General features: G+C 41.4%; 2 protein-coding genes across 3 annotated transcripts; both read right to left on the reverse strand.

The window, feature by feature from the left end:
• Nucleotides 1-4,230: 4,230 nt before the first annotated feature.
• On the reverse strand, nt 4,231-12,016 carry sptssa (serine palmitoyltransferase, small subunit A). Its single transcript, XM_055864654.1, has 2 exons — nt 11,851-12,016; nt 4,231-5,084 (listed from the first exon to the last, which is right to left on the reverse strand). The coding sequence occupies exons 1-2, from the start codon at nt 11,951-11,953 to the stop codon at nt 4,981-4,983; spliced, it is 207 nt and encodes a 68-aa protein (XP_055720629.1). The 5' UTR covers nt 11,954-12,016; the 3' UTR covers nt 4,231-4,980.
• A 459-nt stretch (nt 12,017-12,475) lies between these two features.
• Nucleotides 12,476-20,443, reverse strand: LOC129812783 (E2F-associated phosphoprotein-like). 2 transcript variants are annotated; one of them, XM_055864652.1, is made up of 6 exons: nt 20,261-20,443; nt 19,694-19,881; nt 19,394-19,498; nt 19,071-19,188; nt 13,182-13,307; nt 12,476-13,070 (listed from the first exon to the last, which is right to left on the reverse strand). In XM_055864652.1, the coding sequence occupies exons 1-6, from the start codon at nt 20,329-20,331 to the stop codon at nt 12,776-12,778; spliced, it is 903 nt and encodes a 300-aa protein (XP_055720627.1). In that variant the 5' UTR covers nt 20,332-20,443; the 3' UTR covers nt 12,476-12,775. The 2 variants fall into 2 exon arrangements, with proteins under 2 accessions (XP_055720627.1, XP_055720628.1); XM_055864653.1 differs by lacking the exon at nt 19,394-19,498.
• Nucleotides 20,444-20,490: the final 47 nt, after the last annotated feature.

The following is a 20,490-nucleotide window of genomic DNA, read 5'->3' on the forward strand; positions in this document are numbered from 1 at the left end:
GTTTTCAGGTATTTGGTGAACTTGAGACAGAATTTTCAGTTTTTCGCTCACCTTTCACAGTTAAAGCTTCTGATCTGCCGGTCGAAATTCAGCTAGAGATAATTGATTTGCAGTGTGATGCAGATTTGAAGGGCAAATTTGCCTCTGTAGGTCTGGACAGATTTTATCAGTATCTACTACCAGGGCACCCCAAATTAACAGCCCTGGCTGCTAAAATTTTGTGCATGTTTGGGACAACCTACCTTTGTGAACAAATTTTCTCAGTGATGAATATCAATAAAACAAAAATGCGTTCAAGGCTCACAAACAAGCACTTAAATGACATTCTGAAAGTGACAGCTAGTCAGGACATGACACCTGGTGTTGATGCACTTGTACAGGCCAAAAGATGCCAAGTTTCAGGAACAAATACAAGTCCAGACTAGACTAACACCTTTAAAATGCTGGAAATGGAAATATGAGGTGTTTCATGAAATGTTTTGTAAAAGGATAGTTCATTAAATTTCAATATTTTCCTAATGTTCTTGTGCTTCTTTACACCAAAACAAAGGAAAGACATGATATTTTGGTTATTTATAGCAGAGTATGGTATAATTTTAATGGTCCGGCCCACTTGACATCTCCCTAGGCCGTATGTGGCCCACGATGCGAAATGAGTTTGACACCCCTGCACTAGAGTCTACATGAACAACCTGTTCATAGACTAGAAGTAACATAGTAAACGAAAATCCGGGACTCTCAAATTAATATGCTGTGTTATGTTTGGTATGGTTAAATAAAACAGAAGGTTACTTAAGGCAAAAACGGAAGGAGGGTGGTTGGTCGAGGTGAATGGGTGGGCATATAACACAAACATCTAGCAACCCAAAGGGTGTGTGTTTGAATCTCATCACGGACAACTTTAGGATTTTACCTAAATAGCAACTTTGCAACTACTTACTACTTTTTAGGGACTTTTTTTGCAACTACTTGGCATGTTACCTAACCTTTCCCCTAACCCTAACCTTAACCCTTTAACCTAACTCCTAACCTTAACCCTGAACCCCTAGCTAATGTTAGCCACCAAGATAACGTTAGTGTTAACCACTTTTCAAGAGGCTGAATGTATCTTACCGGAGAAAGCATCCGAGCGTATGTGTAGCCCGTCTATCTGATGCTGTCTGGTCAAAAAGAGTATAACTTTGTTGCCGCCGTAGCATTGAATGCAACGGAAGCCAGCGAGCATTTGGCCTCCCTTGGTAAATTTTTTTATAATAATAATAGCCAATCAGTGTTACACTAATCTGAGTGAGCTCAACTGTGAATGGTCCTGGTGGACAAAAAAAAAACTGTCAAGGGAAGCCAGTTTGGATTTGTCTTCACACCAATCACATCAAAAGCAAAATGTCATTGACAGAATAAACTTGAATTGTTGCATCTCGTTATGTTGTTGTCCTTGGTGGCTAGCTAGCTAAAATTGTCCCTTTCCTAAATTAGCCATGGATGGAGGTAGGGATTTGGACTTGTGATTTTACTTAATTCTCCGTATTGGCCAATGATTATAATGGCGATTCTTATTCAACCATAAAGACATACATTTGGCTACCAAAGATGCGCAGGGAGAGAGAAACAATAGCCTATGTGAACTTTGATTTTATAATCTTAAATGTAAAGCAGATTTAATTTCATCTCCCTAATTATAAGAGCCATTTAAAGAACAATGCACATGATCATGGATTAATAACATAACTCTTATCAGAAGGGATTTTGGACCTGAACTGCCTTGGTTCTAAAAATGTGTTTCATTTCTTATATTCAGATGTGATAAATGTATTTCTCATTAAAGCTCACAATATAGAATTTTGCATAAATTGTAAGAGGCCTTATAAATGCAATATTATATTTGGAGGTTATTTATACAATAAAACAACTAAATAGAATACTTGAAAAAGACTGAGGATGATTTGACAAATTCTCATAACATATTTTCATTCCTGAAAATCTGTTTTAAACTGCAGTGCTATGGATGAAATCTGTGTTTCTTAACTTTTGCATTCAATCACTATATAAATTCAAATGTACAACCATCCGAAACCTGATGTAGATAATCAACCCATATACGATTGACAGACAGGCTAACAGATCCCTTAAATTTTTCTGAGCTGACAGAAAGAATAGTGTATATGATTTCAGAGAAATGCATGCCTAGCCTACGTGAGACTACCTGCTGCAGAGAGTAACACGAGTCCTGCTTTATAAACTTGTTTTGGCAAGCTGGTACTTCTTGCTGGGTGTTGTGTCACAGAGTAAAAAACAGTAAAATATTTTCAAAAGATATATTAACTTCATTTGTCTTCATTGTAGACCTATGCAAGGAATATAGATTTAGGTCTTAGTTTGTCTCTCAAATTTCATATGATAAACAGTCAACAAGCAAAATAAAGTGGAGGAAACATCCAACAGATAATTGATAACAGAATGAATGGAGCATAGTACATTTGGGAACATAGAATAGAATAATATTGTGTACATATCCATAGCCTACTGTAGCCTACATGACTAAGACAGTCTGAGCACAACCTTATAGGATACATACACACTTTAAGGCTCTGGCCAAGAATTGAAAGTTGAAAGCAAGTCAGGATGGATTCTTCTGAGAAGGAACTGAACAGGGTTGTGGCCAGTAGGGCACACCATAGCAAAACGTTTTACAACAGAACACAAAAAGCTGTGTTCTTATCGTACAAGTTCAGGCAGTACCTCTCGGTTCCGAAATAGTTTTCTCCCTATACTGAACACGACCTAACACGACCCAAGAGAGTGATGTGAAGGGTGAACAGGTTTTGTTTTCCACAAGACTCCCTCACCAACAGCTGAACTGTTGCTTCAGCTCACAGGGAGCTTAATTCTAGTTGCAACGCTGGCGAGCTGAGCACTTTATTTACACTAGACCTGAGAGGAGCAGTACAAACTCCAGGCAATGTGCAGAGTGTGTACGTGAGAACATCATCACCCCCAAGCTTAAAAAGTAACCAGCTGCTATTTTAATTCCGAGCCTGTGCCAGTGTGTTGAATTTGGCCATTGGTTATTCCTTATTACAGCCACTCCCACCGACCTTTTGATTGACAACTGAGTGGCAAGCTAGGCATATGAGGAAATAATTTGAATAGTTATGTCATTGCCTTCACATCATTCATGATGTCATCTTTCACACAAACCAGATAAGATATTTATGTGACACAACACTAAATCTTTATTTCAACAATATATTGACTTTTAAGATGAAGATCACTTTAATGGTCAATTCCACACATGGACTAACTGAAATTTGACTTCCCCTTCCCCTGCCAACATACTGACTCAACTCCAGCCACTTTAAAAATGGGAATTGATGGAAATTTATGTAAAAATGTATCACTAGCCACTTTAAACAATGCCACTTAATATGTTTACATACCATACATTACTCATCTCATATGTATATGTATACACTGTACTCTATATCATCTACTGCATCTTGCCATCTTTATGTAATACATGTATCACTAGCCACTTTATGTTTATATACCCTACATTACTCATCTCATATGTATGTACTGTACTATATACCATCTACTGCATCTTGCCTATGCCGTTCTGTACCATCACTCATTCATATATCTTTATGTACATATTCTTTATCCCTTTACACTTGTGTGTAAAAGGTAGTAGTTGTGGAATTGTTAGGTTAGATTACTCGTTGGTTATTACTGCATTGTCGGAACTAGAAGCACAAGCATTTCGCTACACTCGCATTAACATCTGCTAACCATGTGTATGTGACAAATAAAATTTGATTTGATTTAACCCCTCCAAAAGACACACATACATGTTTTGGAGAGGTCCGGGGGGGCTGCCACACTGGGAGCTGTTGTTGTTGTTGTGGGGGAGGGGGTTAAGTGCCTTACTCAAGGGCACAACAGCAGACAATGGCATCTAGGATTATATATCAGCAACCCTCTGGTTGCCAGCTCACTTCCCTTCCAATGTTTCCCGTCCGGTTGCTGGCTCGCCTCTCTAACCGCAAAGCTACCTTCCGCGCTTACCACCCGCTTCTTCCAAAGCAGAGTAACAGACAAGGAATCATGGAATCATGAATGACTGGCAAGTACTGTATTCCATTTCTTAAGATGTTAATTAACTATACTCATTTCTTACTCAAGACTTTTCTAGATGTACAGGAAATGGCAAAACAAGTTGGAGCCTCAAAATTCTCCACACGAAAGAGATTTATTTTAGAGCATGTGTCAACAGCAATGACACTTCAGAAACATTAACGTTTAAAGAAAAAAAACTGTTTGAGATTTAGAATACAGACATTTGGTCATTTTTGTTACATATATTAAAGAAAAGATAATGTCACAGTTAGCTTCAGCAATGCCCCCAAAATGTGGCTTTCCATCCTGAGACTGCTCAGTTAGTTTCATAACAAATATAACATTCTTGCTAACCAACATATCAAATCGAAAGTTTTACAGATATGTATACAAACTCATACAATTGTATATACGAATACGTAATAAAATATGCCATCCGGGGAAAAAGATTCTAATCACAATTGCAGGAGGGATTTAGAATGTCATAAAAAGCAATTTATAAAAAGGTACAGTGAATAATAACTGTGTATATCTGTGCAATAGGAAACAACAAAACCGTTACATTTGCTGTGCAAACTGCAAAGCAACTCAGTAAGACAACAATGGTTTAATGTCCTAGAACATCAGACGTGCCACTGGACTACTCTCTGTACTCCCCCCCACCCTGTCCAAGAACACTGTTCATGTTTCCATGATGACAAGCACAGAAAAAAATAGTTCCAGGAAATGGAATGAGATCCTCGTTCTCTCTCTCCCCGTCTGTCCTCCAGGTCCAGGTGACAGCCATAAAATTAAAATGAGAATTCATTCTAATTCCATGGTGACAGCAGTCACAGGCACGCCCAGGCTTGGGTACAACTCGTGTCATTGAACCATCTCAAAGTACTGTAGTATGGCCATGATGTGCTGAGGCATGAACACGTAGCCAGTGTACACAGCCATCCCTGCTACAGATATCAGGATGGAGTCTGAGAGAGAGGTTAAGGAAATGTACCAATACTTATAACTATTATTGACTAGGGCTGCATTCCAAACAGCCCTCAAATTAAGTGGACCGCACTTGCCCGGAAATGTGTCACTTGTTCGTCCCACGGTTGTGTTTTCAGTCATCATGGAACCACCGGTAGCTGTTGTGTGTGCTTTATATGTTCTACAGTCAATTATGATTGCATTTCATATCTTGGCTAGAAGACAACGCATCTGAAGACATCGAATACTAGCCATCCAACTATATCAGGTATATCGGAAATTACAATGTATAAGTGTGATGTCAGGGAAAGTTGTATGGGCAAGCTAACGTTTCCAAAAGCTAACCAAACCAAGAAAAATCCTTTTATGATACGTGTTTGAGCCGTCATGTGCATTAGTAGCACAATTTCTAACTTATTTACATTTGTTTTTACTAACACTTGTATGTTGACTTCTCCATATTAATGTTGGTTTTAAGTTTTGGCTGACTTTTCTTAGCAGATGTACAATCATCGCAAATTGAATTATGGGGCATTTCAGGCCCTGGAGTGAACATAATTGTACACTCGCAAACTCAATCAAAAACGAGGGCTGAGGGGCTTATGTTGCCAACTTCCCTTGTTTGGCTAATCATTTGGACCGACGACAAAGATGGCCACGGGGATTCCCCCAAGGGCAAAAGGCGAGGGTAAGTGGAGGAGGGTGTCTTGTATGTGTTTGAAACGCAGCCTTTAGTAAATCACAGCAAGCCACAGGTAAGCTAAATATGGTACACCTTCCTAATATTGAGTTGCACCTCCTTCTGCCCTCAGAACAGCCTCAATTCGTTGGGGCATGGACTCTACAAGGTGTTGAAAGCATTCCACGAGGATGCTGGGCCATGTTGACTCCAATGCGTCCTACAATTGTGCCAAGTTGGCTGGATGTCCTTTGGGTGGTGGATCATTCTTGTTACACACGGGAAACTGTTGAGAGTGAAAAACCCAGCAGTGTTGCAGTTCTTGACACACTCAAACTGGTGCAACATACCCCGTTCGAAGGCACTTTTGTCTTGCCCATTCACCCTATGAATGGCACCCATACACAATGCGTGTCTCAATTGTCTCAGGGCTTGAAAATCCTTATTTAACCTGTCTCCTCCCCTTCATCTACACTGAGTGAAGTGGATTTTCAGCATCTCCATGTGAAATTATCAGATTTATATATATTATTTAACTAGGCAAGTCAGTTAAGAACAAATTCTTATTTACAATGACGGCCTACCCCGGCCAAACCCTAACCCGGAAGACGCTGGGCCAATTGTGCACCGCCCTATGGGACTCCCAATCACGGCCGGTTGTGATACAGCCTGGAATCGAATCAGGGTCTGTAGTGACACCTCTAGCACTGAGTTGCAGTGCCTTAGACCACTGCGCCACTCGGGGGCCCCAAATATGCCTGGCAAAAATTCTTATACTTGCCGGTGTAACATAAACATTATCTCAGTTTGATATGGTGCTCGTGTATTAATGCTCATGTATTCATTCCTATATCTGCTATTAATATGTCATGGTTTGGTAATGAAGAAAAAAGCACATGGCTAGCTTCACAGTCGCCTGTAATCAGTAGTTATTACTTCTAACCCAAAAACATTTTGAAGGAGATTTTAATAAGACTACAATGTTGTTTGGTTTATTGTTTGAATAGTCACTTAGATTACATTTGCTTATCGGTGCAAAATAGGGTACTTTGATGCATAGCCTATAGATTAGAGGTCGACCGATTAATATAGATTAGAGGTCGACCGATTAATCGGAATGGCCGATTAATTAGGGCCGATTTCAAGGTTTCATAATAATCGTAAATCTGTATTTTTGGACACCGATTTGGCCGAAAAAAATATATATATATTTTATTTTTTACACGTTTATTTAACTAGGCAAGTCAGTTAAGAACACATTCTTATTTTCAATGACGGCCTAAGAACGGTGGGTTAACTGCCTTGTTCAGGGGCAGAACGACAGATTTTTACCTTGTCAGCTCGGGGATTCAATCTTGCAACCTTACGGTTAACTAGTCCAACACTCTAATCACCTGCTTTACATTGCACTCCACGAGGAACCTGCCTGTTACGCGAATGCAGTAAGAAGCCAAGGTAAGTTGCTATCTAGCATTAAACTTATCTTATAAAAAACAATCAATAAATCAATCAATCATAATCACTAGTTAACTACACATGGTTGATGATATTACTAGTTTATCTAGCGTGTCCTGCGTTGAATATAATCGATGCGGTGCGCATTCGCGAAAACAGGACTGTCGTTGCGCCAACGTGTACCTAACCATAAACATCAATGCATTTCTTAAAATCAATACACAAGTATATATTTTTAAACCTGCATATTTTGTTAATATTGCCTGCTAACATGAATTTCTTTTAACAGGGAAAATTGTGTCTCTTCTCTTGCAACAGAGTCCAGGTATATGCAGCAGTTTGGGCCGCCTGGCTCGTTGCGAACTGTGTGAAGACTATCTCTTCCTAACAAAGACAGCCAACTTCGCCAAACGGGGGATGATTTAACAAAAGCGCATTTGCGAAAAAAGCACAATCGTTGCACGACTGTCCCTAACCATAAACATCAATGCCTTCCTTAAAATCAATACACAGAAGTATATATTTTTAAACCTGCATATTTAGCTAAACGAAATCCAGGTTAGCAGGCAATATTAACCAGGTGAAATTGTGTCACTTCTCTTGCGTTTATTGCACGCAGAGTCAGGGTATATGCAACAGTTTGGGCCGCCTGGCTCGTTGCGAACTAATTTGCCAGAATTGTACGTAATTATGACATAACATTGAAGGTTGTGCAATGTAACATGAATATTTAGATTTATGGATGCCAACCGTTAGATAAAATACAGCACGGTTCCATATTTCACTGAAAGAATAAACGTTTTGTTATCGAGATTATGGTTTCCGGATTCGACCATATTAATTACCTAAGGCTTGTATTTCTGGGTGTTATTATGTTATAATTGTTCTGAAAGAGCTGGAAAACCTGGACCCATACAAATCAGCTGGGCTTGACAATCTGGACCCCCTATTTCTGAAACTGTCCGCCGCCATTGTCGCACCCCCTATTACCAGCCTGTTCAACCTCTCCTTCGTATCATCTGAGATCCCCAAGGATTGGAAAGCTGCCGCGGTCATCCCCCTCTTCAAAGGGGGAGACACCCTGGACCCAAACTGTTACAGACCTATATCCATCCTGCCCTGCCTATCTAAGGTCTTCGAAAGCCAAGTCAACAAACAGATCACTGACCATCTTGAATCCCACCGTACCTTCTCCGCTGTGCAATCCGGTTTCCGAGCCGGTCACGGGTGCACCTCAGCCACGCTCAAGGTACTAAACGATATCATAACCGCCATCGATAAAAGACATTACTGTGCAGCCGTCTTCATCGACCTGGCCAAGGCTTTCGACTCTGTCAATCACCATATTCTTATCGGCAGACTCAATAGCCTCGGTTTTTCTAATGACTGCCTTGCCTGGTTCACCAACTACTTTGCAGACAGAGTTCAGTGTGTCAAATCGGAGGGCATGTTGTCCGGTCCTCTGGCAGTCTCCATGGGGGTACCACAGGGTTCAATTCTCGGGCCGACTCTTTTCTCTGTATACATCAATGATGTTGCTCTTGCTGCGGGCGATTCCCTGATCCACCTCTACGCAGACGACACCATTCTGTATACTTCCGGCCCTTCCTTGGACACTGTGCTATCTAACCTCCAAACGAGCTTCAATGCCATACAACACTCCTTCCGTGGCCTCCAACTGCTCTTAAACGCTAGTAAAACCAAATGCATGCTTTTCAACCGTTCGCTGCCTGCACCCGCACGCCCGACTAGCATCACCACCCTGGACGGTTCCGACCTAGAATATGTGGACATCTATAAGTACCTAGGCGTCTGGCTAGACTGCAAACTCTCCTTCCAGACTCATATCAAACATCTCCAATCCAAAATCAAATCTAGAGTCGGCTTTCTATTCCGCAACAAAGCCTCCTTCACTCACGCCGCCAAACTTACCCTAGTAAAACTGACTATCCTACCGATCCTCGACTTCGGCGATGTCATCTACAAAATAGCTTCCAATACTCTACTCAGCAAACTGGATGCAGTTTATCACAGTGCCATCCGTTTTGTTACTAAAGCACCTTATACGACCCACCACTGCGACCTGTATGCCCTAGTCGGCTGGCCCTCGCTACATGTTCGTCGTCAGACCCACTGGCTCTAGGTCATCTACAAGGCTATGCTAGGTAAAGTGCCGCCTTATCTCAGTTCACTGGTCACGATGGCTACACCCACCCGTAGCACGCGCTCCAGCAGGTGTATCTCACTGATCATCCCTAAAGCCAAAACCTCATTTGGACGCCTTTCCTTCCAGTTCTCTGCTGCCTGCGACTGGAACGAATTGCAAAAATCTCCGAAGTTGGAGACTTTTATCTCCCTCAACAACTTTAAAAATCTGCTATCCGAGCAGCTAACCGATCGCTGCAGCTGTACATAGTCCATCTGTAAACTACCCACCCAATTTACCTACCTCACCCCCCATACTGCTTTTATTTATTTACTTTTCTGCTCTTTTGCACACCAGTATCTCTTCTTGCACATGATCATCTGATGATTTATCACTCCAGTGTTAATCTGCTAAATTGTAATTATTCGATTTATTGCCTACCTCATGCATTTTGCACACATTGTATATAGATTCTCTTTTTTTCTACCATGTTATTGACTTGTTTATTGTTTACTCCATGTGTAACTCTGTGTTGTTGTCTGTTCACACTGCTATGCTTTATCTTGGCCAGGTCGCAGTTGCAAATGAGAACGTGTTCTCAACTAGCCTACCTGGTTAAATAAAGGTGAAATAAAAAAATAAAAAATTTAAAAAAAAATTAAGTCTATGATTTGATAGAGCAGTCTGACTGAGCGATGGTAGGCACAAGCAGGCTCATAAGCATTCATTCAAACAGCACTTTCCTGCGTTTTGCCAGCAGCTCTTCGCAATGCTTCAAGCATTTAGCCATTTATGACTTCAAGCCTATCAACTCCCAAGATTTGGCTGGTGTAACCGATGTGAAATGGCTAGCTAGTTAGCGGGGTGCGTGCTAATAGCGTTTCAAACGTCACTCGCTCTGAGACTTGGAGTAGTTGTTCCCCTTGCTCTGCATGGGTAACGCTGCTTCGAGGGTGGCTGTTGTCGATGTGTTCCTGGTTCGAGCCCAGGTAGGAGCGAGTAGAGGGACGGAAGCTATACTGTTACACTGGCAATACTAAAGTGCCTATAAGAACATCCAATAGTCAAAGGTATATGACATACAAATCGTATAGAGAAATAGTCCTATAATTCCTATAATAACTACAACCTAAAACTTCTTACCTGGGAATATTGAAGACTCATGTTAAAAGGAACCACCAGCTTTCATATGTTCTCATGTTCTGAGCAAGGAACTTTAACATTAGCTTTCTTACATGGCACATATTGTACTTTTACTTTCTTCTCCAACACTTTGTTTTTGCATTATTTAAACCAAATTGAACACATTTCATTATTTATTTGAGGCTAAATTGATTTTATTGATGTATTATATTAAGTTAAAATAAGTGTTCATTCAGTATTGTTGTAATTGTCATTGTCATTTTTTAAATCGGCCGATTAACTTCTCTAGGGTAAGGGACAGCATTCGGAATTTTGGATGAAAAGCATGCCCAAATTAAACTGCCCGCTTCTCGGGCCCAGAAGATATGATATGCATATAACTGGTAGATTTGGATAGAAAACACTCTAAAGTTTCCAAAACTGTTAAAATAGTGTCTGTGAGTATAACAGAACTGATTTGTAAGGCGAAAACCTGAGAAGAATCCATTCGGGAAGTAGTTTTTCTTTTGGTTTTGTATGTTGCTGATACACCCCCCCCCCCCCTAATTTCCTTAATTTTGTGGCTAGATTCAAATACTTTCTGTGGCACACACTACTGGTCAACATGAGCTACCAAAATGCCAGGCCTTGCAATCCCAAGATAAAAGGGGGGGGGGGGGGGGGGGGGGTTCGGCAGGCAAGAAAGTAGCCTTGCCGAAATCCCCCCTTTTCTAATTTCCTTAATTTTGTGGCTAGTCAAATACTTTCTGTGGCACACACTACTGGTTATTGCACACGCGCACTTCAGCCGTTCCCTAATGGTAATATGCAAATACATGCAAATAACTCCTTGGTTGTTTTGCCTACTATGATTAATTTGTTCCCATTGGAAACGACAAACTGCGGTCTATCGTGGGTTAGTTATAAAAAATCTTTGGTCAACACATTCACTTCTTATGCCAGATAAAGCAAATGGAATGAATATTTGAAATACAGATGGAGACCAGAGTTCCACATATCGCGAGAGTTGCGCAAACACGCATTTTTACAGGTGCAACAAGGCCCTACTACCTGGCTGTAAAAATTCGACCAATTTCACCAGACTACACTGTCCTAGGGCGGACTAGTACGGTTGTCCATCAGCAGTAATAGTTTATTACTTTGTAACGACTCGAAATTATATCGCAAGGTGTAGCCGACTAAACGCTAGGATTTACCATACTAGTCCCCGCTCAACTACATTGAAAAACGTTGAGTTCAGTCGACTACGTAAGATAATTAACTACAACACCTTGCCTATCTCAGGCTAAGATACCCAAGTAGCCGAGTTATTTTCGAACCATTCTCGACCCAAAAAGGATACTGAAGATTGCTCTCTCCCAAGGTTCCAACATGTATAAAGCCGTGACGAGAATATACTGGTAATACAACCAGGAGATTTTCTTCCAGACATCTTCAAACGCCATAACTTTACGTCGTATTCTCTTCTTTTTAATGATCGCCGATTAGTTCCTGGTAACAATGACGTTTAATCACACGTTTTTCTTTGTCAACCAATCACGAATACCATGAAAAACGACGCGCAAAGGGGAGTTCCCACTTCCTTTCCTGTACTGACTCCTCAGATTTCAAAAGAAAAGCTTATTCTATAAAATACACTGCTACCAAAGAAATGGAGATGGAAGAAAGTACAATCTTTGGTGCTAATTTAAGCCCACTGGGGACCAGTAATGTCACCATGCGGCGGCCCCTTCATATTTGGTCCCTCCTTGCTTTTGGATAAAACTTTTAGGATAAATCTGAACCAAATCTCTTTCTGCCAAATCATATGCTACAACTAAGATCTAGTTTAGATGATTCAATGACATTGGGTTGAAATATTTCCTTTACATTTTTGCTCATTGCAATAAACTCAATCTTATGTTTTTCTTTCTTATTTCTAGTAATACAATCAGAGGAAAGTTCTGTAAGAGTGTTTAGCTACAAAATAATATTAAAAACGTGAACATTTTATTTTGATATGTACTAATGACCAAATATCTGTTGTAGCCAGGTCCAACTTCAGAAAAACAAAATAAGTAGATTTGTTGCACACACAAAATATATAAATACCAAGAAAAATACAATAAACACCATAGGGGTAAACGTAATATAACGGAGGACAGTGGCTGTACTGCATACCTTTACAAAACACACACCTGTCTTATAACAGAAAAATATGTTGGCATGTGCATTCAGGTAACAAATGATTTAACAGAGCTATCACAAAGGTCACAGCAACAGTCATTTTAGCAGTGGCTGGCGAGGATGTTAAAAAAGTGGTAGACCTCGTCCTTATCGAGCACTGCCACCTCAGTGGAGCACTCTGTGCACTGGACAGGATGGTAGATCTCTCCGCCCATCCCCACCACCACTCCTGAATCTGTGGCTTCCATTGCCGCTGTTGGCTCTGGTTGACGCCCTTTCCTCTTTCTGTTCCTCAGATTTTTCTCGTTGAGTGTTTTGTACCGTAAAATCTCCTCTTTGTTTACTGTGCAGTTCATGACAAACATGGCTCTGTATTGTGTCCTGTATTTGTCATGCCTGTGGACAAAAAAAAGCGGTCAACTCAGACAAATGACATTTTTCTTCTATTTCGATTTCGACTTCGACAATATTCACAGCCAAATTAATTTACAAGTCTTAATTTCCTACCTTTGGCAGTCGAGGCACAGCATGGTCATGCATGCTGGGCAGTTAAGAACAGCATCGCTGCTTGGAAGCCCCTGGGACTGCCCTCTTCTGTTCTGTGAAGATGGCAATCTTCTCTTTTCATTGTACCTGATCAAATAGGGGAACATAATTGACATCTGTGACCAAAACCAACCCTACTCATGGACTAAAAAGCACTTTCAAATGAGATTCTCCACCAAGCATGCTTTACTAATCTGGGTTCGGGAAACCGACCCTAAATATTTCGATTTTCTTTAAACCTTCACCTGGTTTGTTTTTATTTTTTGTCACATGCACAAGTACAGTGAAATGACTCTCTTGCAAACTCAAAGCCCAACAATTTACTAGAAAAAAACAAGAAATACACAATAAAGTAAGCAAGCATACTATATAGGGTTGCAAAGGGTTGGAATTTTTCCAGAAAATTTCCATGGGAAGTTAAGCCATGGAATTTGGGGGATTTTGCTTAAATTCATTAAAAAAAAGTTATCTTATAACAGTGAACCTTTTTGGTTTAACCATATTTTGGTTAAACTATCCCCAATTCAATGGAATTGCAACCCTCTGCATGCACAGTGCATTCTTCCATCATATCTGCAGCTGATTCTCAAGATCTTGCACACTAATAAGATGCTATTGAGCCCACACTACTACACTGTCTGAGCCAAGGACTACATGCTTTGGGTGAATATATTTCATATGACATACATGATTTTTTGTTAAGTAGTAAATAGTAGCCTACAGCAAAGTGTGTTTATATCATTTCTAACTTGTTAACAATTTATGCTAGTTTGTTTTTTCTACCATGTGGGTTTTAGCTTGCTTGAGCCTGCTAACTGAGGAGTATTAATTCACCCGTTTCCATACATGATTCATTTTAAAACATTTATCCTACAAAGGAGTTGTTTAATCTAACTGATTAACTATTTATCTGTACATGGAATTGTATTTTTTTTTAAACAAATGTTTTTCTAATCTTTACTAATGTAGAAGGAAAAGCGGTGTACATTTGCAAATACTGTGCCAAATCATATGTGAAGAATGCAACAAAAATGCAGAATCATCTGGCCAAGTGCAAAAAGTTCCCTCAGCGCTCACAACAAGCAACCTCTGACAAAAGTCCCTCTACTTCTATTCGAGGTGAAAATTATGAATCAGACACCTTATCGATAGCAACAGCTCATGGTCCTCCTGGAATCAGAAGTTTTTTTGACTCAATGGAGGAACATAGTCAGAGAAATGCTGATGAATATCTTGGTTGAGCTGTGTATGCAACTGGATCACCTCTGATACTCACAGGCAATGTGTATTGGAAGATATTTCTGAACGTTCTTCGCCCAGCATACACCCCTCCAACCAGACTTGCTTAATCTACTAATTTGCTGGACGCAGACTTCAACAGAGTTCAAGTGAAGGTCAAGCAAATCATAGAGAAAGCAGACTGTATTGCAATCATCTCTGACAGGTGGTCGAATGTTCGTGGGCAAGGAATAATTAACTACATAATCTCCACCCCTCAACCAGTATTCTACAAGAGCACAGACACAAGGAACAACAGACACACCGGTCTCTACATTGCAGATGAGCTGAAGGCAGTCATCAATGACCTTGGACCACAGAAGGTACTGGTGACAGACAATGCTGCGAACATGATGGCTGCTTGGTCTAAAGTGGAGGAGTCCTACCCTCACATCACATCCATTGGCTGTGCTGCTCATGCTTTGAATCTGCTCCTCAAGGACATCATGGATACACTCTACAAGTGTGCCAAGGAAATGGTTATGTACAGTGGGGAAAACAAGTATTTGATACACTGCCGATTTTGCATGTAGAGGTCTGTAATTTTTATCATAGGTACACTTCAACTGTGAGAGACGGAATCTAAAACAAAAATCCAGAAAATCACATTGTATGATTTTTAAGTAATTAATTTGCATTTTATTGCATGACATAAGTATTTGAACACCTACCAACCAGTAAGAATTCTGGCTCTCACAGACCAGTTAGTTTTTCTTTAAGAAGCCCTCCTGTTCTCCACTCATTACCTGTATTAACTGCACCTGTTTGAACTCGTTACCTGTATAAAAAGACACCTGTCCACACACTCAATCAAACAGACTCCAACCTCTCCACAATGGCCAAGACCAGAGAGCTGTGTAAGGACATCAGGGATAAAACTGTAGACCTGCACAAGGCCGGGATGGGCTACAGGACAGTAGGCAAGCAGCTTGGTGATGGGGTGATGGAGGTAGATATGTATAGGGGTAAGGTTACTAGGCAACAGGATATAAGATGAACAGAGTAGCAGCAGCTTGCATGTGCAGTCAGTATAAATGTGTTTTTCTTTTGTTTTGTTTTTCTCCCACACCTTTATTTAACCAGGTAAGCTAGTTGAGAACAAGTTCTCATTTACAACTGCTACCTGGCCAAGATAAAGCAAAGCAGTGTGACACAAACAACAACACAGAGTTACACAAGGAATAAACAAACATACAGTCAATAACACAATAGAAAAAGTCTATATACAGTGTGTGCAAATGAGGTAAGGCAATAAATAGGCCATAGTGGCAAAATAATTACAATTTAGCAATTAAACACTGGAGTGGTAGATGTGCAGAAGATAAATGTGCAAGTAGAGATACTGGGGTGCAAAGGAGCAAAAAATAAATAAATAAAAATAACAGTATGGGGATAAGGTAGTTGGATGGGCTATATACAGATGGGCTATGCACAGGTGCAATGATCTGTGAGCTGCTCTGTTAGCTGGTGCTTAAAGTTAGTGAGGGAGATATGGGTCTCCAGCTTCACTGATTTTTGCAATTCGTTCCAGTCATTGGCAGCAGAGAACTGAAAGGAAAGGATGTCAAAGGAGGAATTGGCTTTGGGGGTGACCAATGAAATATACCTGCTGGAGCGCGTGCTATGGGTGGGTGCTGCTATGGTGACCAGTGAGCTGAGATAAGGCGGGGCTTTACCTAGCAAAGACTTAGATGACCTGGAGCCAGTGGGTTTGGTGACGAATATGAAGCGAAGGCCAGCCAATGAGAGCATACAGGTCGCAGTGGTGGGTAGTATATGGGGATTTGGTGACAAAAAGGATGGCACTGTGATAGACAGCATCCAATTTGCTGAGTAGAGTGTTGGAGGCTATTTTGTAAATGACATCGCCGAAGTCAAGGATCGGCAGGATAGTCAGTTTTACAATGGTATGTTTGGCAGCATGAGTGAAGGATGCTTTGTTTTGCGAAATAGGAAACCAATTCTAGATTTAGTTTTGAATTGGAGATGCTTAATGTGAGTCTGGAAGGAGCGTTTAGTCTAACCAGACACCTAGGTATTTGTAGGTGTCCACATATTCCTAGTCAGAACTGTCCAGTGTAGTGATGCTGGATGGGCGGGCAGGTGAGGGCAGCGATCGGTTAAAGAGCATGCATTTAATTTTACCAGCATTTAAGAGCAGTTGGAGGCCACGGAAGGAGAGTTGTATGGCATTGAAGCTCATCTGGAGGTTAGTTAACACAGTGTCCAAAGAAGGGCCAGAAGTATACAGAATGGTGTTGTCTGTGTAGAGGTAGATCAGAGAATCACCAGCAGCAAGATACATCATTAATGTATACCGAGAAAAGAGTCGGCCCGAGAATTGAACCCTGTGGCACCCCCATAGAGACTGCCAGAGGTCCGGACAACAGGCCCTCCGATTTGACACACTGAACTCTGTCTGAGAAGTAGTTGGTGAACCAGGCGAGGCAGTCATTTGAGAAACCAAAGCTGTTGAGTCTGCCGATAAGAATGTGGTGATTGACAGAGTCGAAAGCCTTGGCCAGGTCGATGAATACAGCTGCACAGTATTGTCTCTTATCGATGGCGGTTATGATATTGCTTAGGACCTTGAGCGTGGCTGAGGTGCACCCATGACTAGCTTGGAAACCAGATTGCATAGCGGAGCAGGTACGTGTGATTCGAAATGGTCGGTGATCTGTTTGTTAACTTGGCTTTCGAAGACCTTAGAAAGGCAGGGTAAGATAAATATAGGTCTGTAGCAGTTTGGGTCTAGAGTGTCTCCCCCTTTGAAGAGGGGGATGACCGCGGCAGCTTTCCAATCTTTGGGGATCTCAGACGATATGAAAGAGGTTGAACAGGCTAGAAATAGGGGTTGCATTTCGGCTGATAATTTTAGAAAGAGAGGGTCCAGATTGTCTAGCCCGGCTGATTTGTAGGGGTCCAGATTTTGGAGCTATTTCAGAACATCAGCTATCTGGATTTGGGTGAAGGAGAAATGGGGGGGGGCTTGGGCAAGTTGCTGTGAGGGGATAGCATGGCCAGCCGTAGAAAAAGACATTGAAATTCTCAATTATCGTGGATTTATTTTTGGTGACAGTGTTTCCTAGCCTCAGTGCAGTGGGCAGTTGGGTCCATTATTCTCCATGGACTTTACAGTGTCCCAGAACTTTTTGGAGTTTGTGCTACAGGATGCAAATTTCTGTTTGAAAAAGCTAGCCTTTTCTTTCCTAACTGCCTGTGTATATTGGTTCCTAACTTCCCTGAAAAGTTGCATATCACGGGTGCTATTCGATGCTAATGCAGTACGCCACAGGATGTTTTTGTGCTGGTCAAGGGCAGTCAGGTCTGAAGTGAACCAAGGGCTATATCTGTTCCTGGTACTAATATATTTGAATGGGGCATGCTTATTTAAGATGGTGAGGAAATAACTTTTAAAGAATAACCAGGCATCCTCTACTGACAGAATGAGGTCAATATCCTTCCAGGATACCCGGGCCATGTCGATTAGAAAGGCCTGCTCGCTGAAGCGTTTTAGGGAGCGTTTGACTGTGATGAGGGGTGGTCGTTAGACCGCAGACCCATTACTGATGCAGGCAATGAGGCAGTGATCACTGAGATCCTGGTTGAAGACAGAAGAGGTATATTTGGAGGGCAGGTTGGTTAGGATGATATCTATGAGGGTGCCCGTGTTTACAGATTTGGGGTTGTACCTGGTAGGTTAATTTATAATTTGTGTGAGATTGAGGGCATCAAGCTTAGACTGTAGGATGGCCGGGATGTTAAGCATGTCCCAGTTTAGGTCACCTAACAGCACGAGCTCTGAAGATAAATGGGGGGAAATCAATTCACATATGGTGTCCAGGGCACAGCTGGGGGCAGAAGGTGGTCTATAGTTAGGTATGGAAATTTCAGGGGTTTTGTTGGTCTTCCTAAGCCAGGATTCAGACACGGCTAGGACATCCGGGTTGGCAGTGTGCTAAAGCAGTGAATAAAACAAACTTAGGGAGGAGGCTTCTAATGTTAACATGCATGAAACCAAGGTTTTTACGGTTACAGAAGTCAACAAATGAGAGCGCCTCAGGAATGGGAGTGGAGCTAGGCACTACAGGGCCTGAATTAACCTCTACATCACCAGAGGAAGAAAGGAGGAGTAGGATAAGGGTACGGCTAACGGCTATAAGAACTGGTCGTCTAGTACGTTCGGAACAGAGAGTAAAAGGAGCAGGTTTCTGGGCGCGGTAGAGTAGATTCAAGGCATAATGTACAGACAAAGGTGTGAGTGAGGAAATTATGGAGTGAGTGTTTGCGTGTGTTGGACTATGTGTGTGTGTGTGTGTGTGTGTGTGTGTGTGTAGGGCCCTGTGAGTGTGCATAGAGACAGTGCAAATACTGAAATAAAGGTCAATAAAGATACATGTTAAACTCAGTCCGTGTAGATATTTTGTTAGCTATTTATCAGTCGTATTGCTTGGGGATAGAACCTGTTCAAGAGCCTGTTGGTGTCAGACTTGATGCACCAGTACCTCTTACACACCAAAACACTTTTGTAACAGTTTGTACGTTGTGGATACATGTGGATACATTGCTTACTTCTTCCTCTTGGCGTCCACCCATGCCTGATCCCGGTCATCCTCATCAGGGTCGTACAGTAGTTCATCGTTGGTGGGGATGGATCGCTGCTTCCTGCATCGCTTACCTGACGAACTACCTGCAGAAGAGTATCAAATGATTATGTTTTTTATTGAAGTATCTATACAACATAATAAGACTGTCCTGAACTTTAAAATATGCTGGATGGAGAATCTCCATTGAAATAGCTTTTGAGTCCAGGGCTAAGCTTAATCTGTGTCCAGGAAACCGGCCCTCGGTGTCACAGAGTTTGGTTTACCAATGAATCCGAGCTACACACTTACTTGGAGCTATTTCCTCCTCTTCTGAATCAGAGTCAAAATAAACGTTGTCATAAAGCTCTGGCAACCCAGGTGTTGAAGCATTATCATTGGTACCCGAAGTCTCCCCTGGGATGGACAGATGGACACTTATCAATGAGTACAGCGGTACAATGTTATTGAGATAAAATGTCCAACAAATTCAGTAAATGCAGCTGAAGTGTTATCACTATTCATAACAGAACACTGTGCATAGATAGGCCTACTAATTGGACAAGTATACCCCACAAAAAAAATGAAAATAATGCTAGAAGGAAATTCCACCTGCTGATGCTGTAGGGGGCAACCATTTGCACTCCATAGTTTTAATGGTGGTGCTTAGCTCTGCCTCCATCTCTTTCTCAAACTCATCCCCACTGGAGGACTCACTCTCCCCAGTGAGGTATTCTCGGATGAGTTTCTTCTTCTGATCCGGGGTCCCGTTCAAGAGCACTTCCAGCTCATCCTCAGAGCTGGAAATACAGCAACAACATTGGGGGGTCTTGATGATGTACAGTTTTAAATGGGTCAGATCCTGTTTGAACAACAATCACAACTTTTGCGCCCCAACAATAAAGTACTTATGGGGGACTGAGGTCAATGATTTCAATTGCCACTTTTTGAAATGGAATTGACCCCAACCCTGCATCACAGATTTGTCCAAGTAGGCTTGCATTTTATGAGCCTAAAAGCAAATCAAGGCAACATAATGTTAACACAATACCCAAACCATTAACACGTTAGCCTACTAGTAGATAGCATCACTAGCGAAAATGCTTGCATTGAACCACCAGCTTAAGTCTGCAAGCCATCTATCCAAATGCTTACGCCAAAACATGCAACAATATTTACCTGTCTTCAGCTCTTTCTTCATCACTTGGCTCCTCTATCTCATATGAATCATCCTCTACGTGTCTGTTCATTTGGTATTTTGAGAATTCTAACAATCTAACCAACGAAAACGGTTAAGAGGTAGCTAAAGATAAACAGAGGAAACTTTGAGACGCACGCCAGGATCTTGTAGCTAACTTGATTACTTCCGGTTTGCGCTTTTCAAAGTAAAAGTTCGGTGTGAGATTTAT

Source organism: Salvelinus fontinalis, chromosome 16, assembly GCF_029448725.1.
Source record: "Salvelinus fontinalis isolate EN_2023a chromosome 16, ASM2944872v1, whole genome shotgun sequence".
In the NCBI taxonomy this organism is placed as follows: domain Eukaryota; kingdom Metazoa; phylum Chordata; class Actinopteri; order Salmoniformes; family Salmonidae; genus Salvelinus; species Salvelinus fontinalis.

Bases quoted from the DNA above. Each gene is read 5' to 3' on its own strand.
- sptssa (XM_055864654.1), bottom strand. From the start codon at position 11,953: ATGGCGTTTGAAGATGTCTGGAAGAAAATCTCCTGGTTGTATTACCAG. The intron at 5,085-11,850 runs GTATCCTTTTTG...CCTCTCTCTCAG, and splicing joins TTGGGAGAGAGCAATCTTCA to ACTCCATCCTGATATCTGTA.
- LOC129812783 (XM_055864652.1), bottom strand. From the start codon at position 20,331: ATGAACAGACACGTAGAGGATGATTCATATGAGATAGAGGAGCCAAGT. The intron at 19,499-19,693 runs GTGGAATTTCCT...TGTCCATCCCAG, and splicing joins GCCCCCTACAGCATCAGCAG to GGGAGACTTCGGGTACCAAT. The intron at 13,071-13,181 runs GTAGGAAATTAA...TTTTGTCCACAG, and splicing joins CTGTGCCTCGACTGCCAAAG to GCATGACAAATACAGGACAC.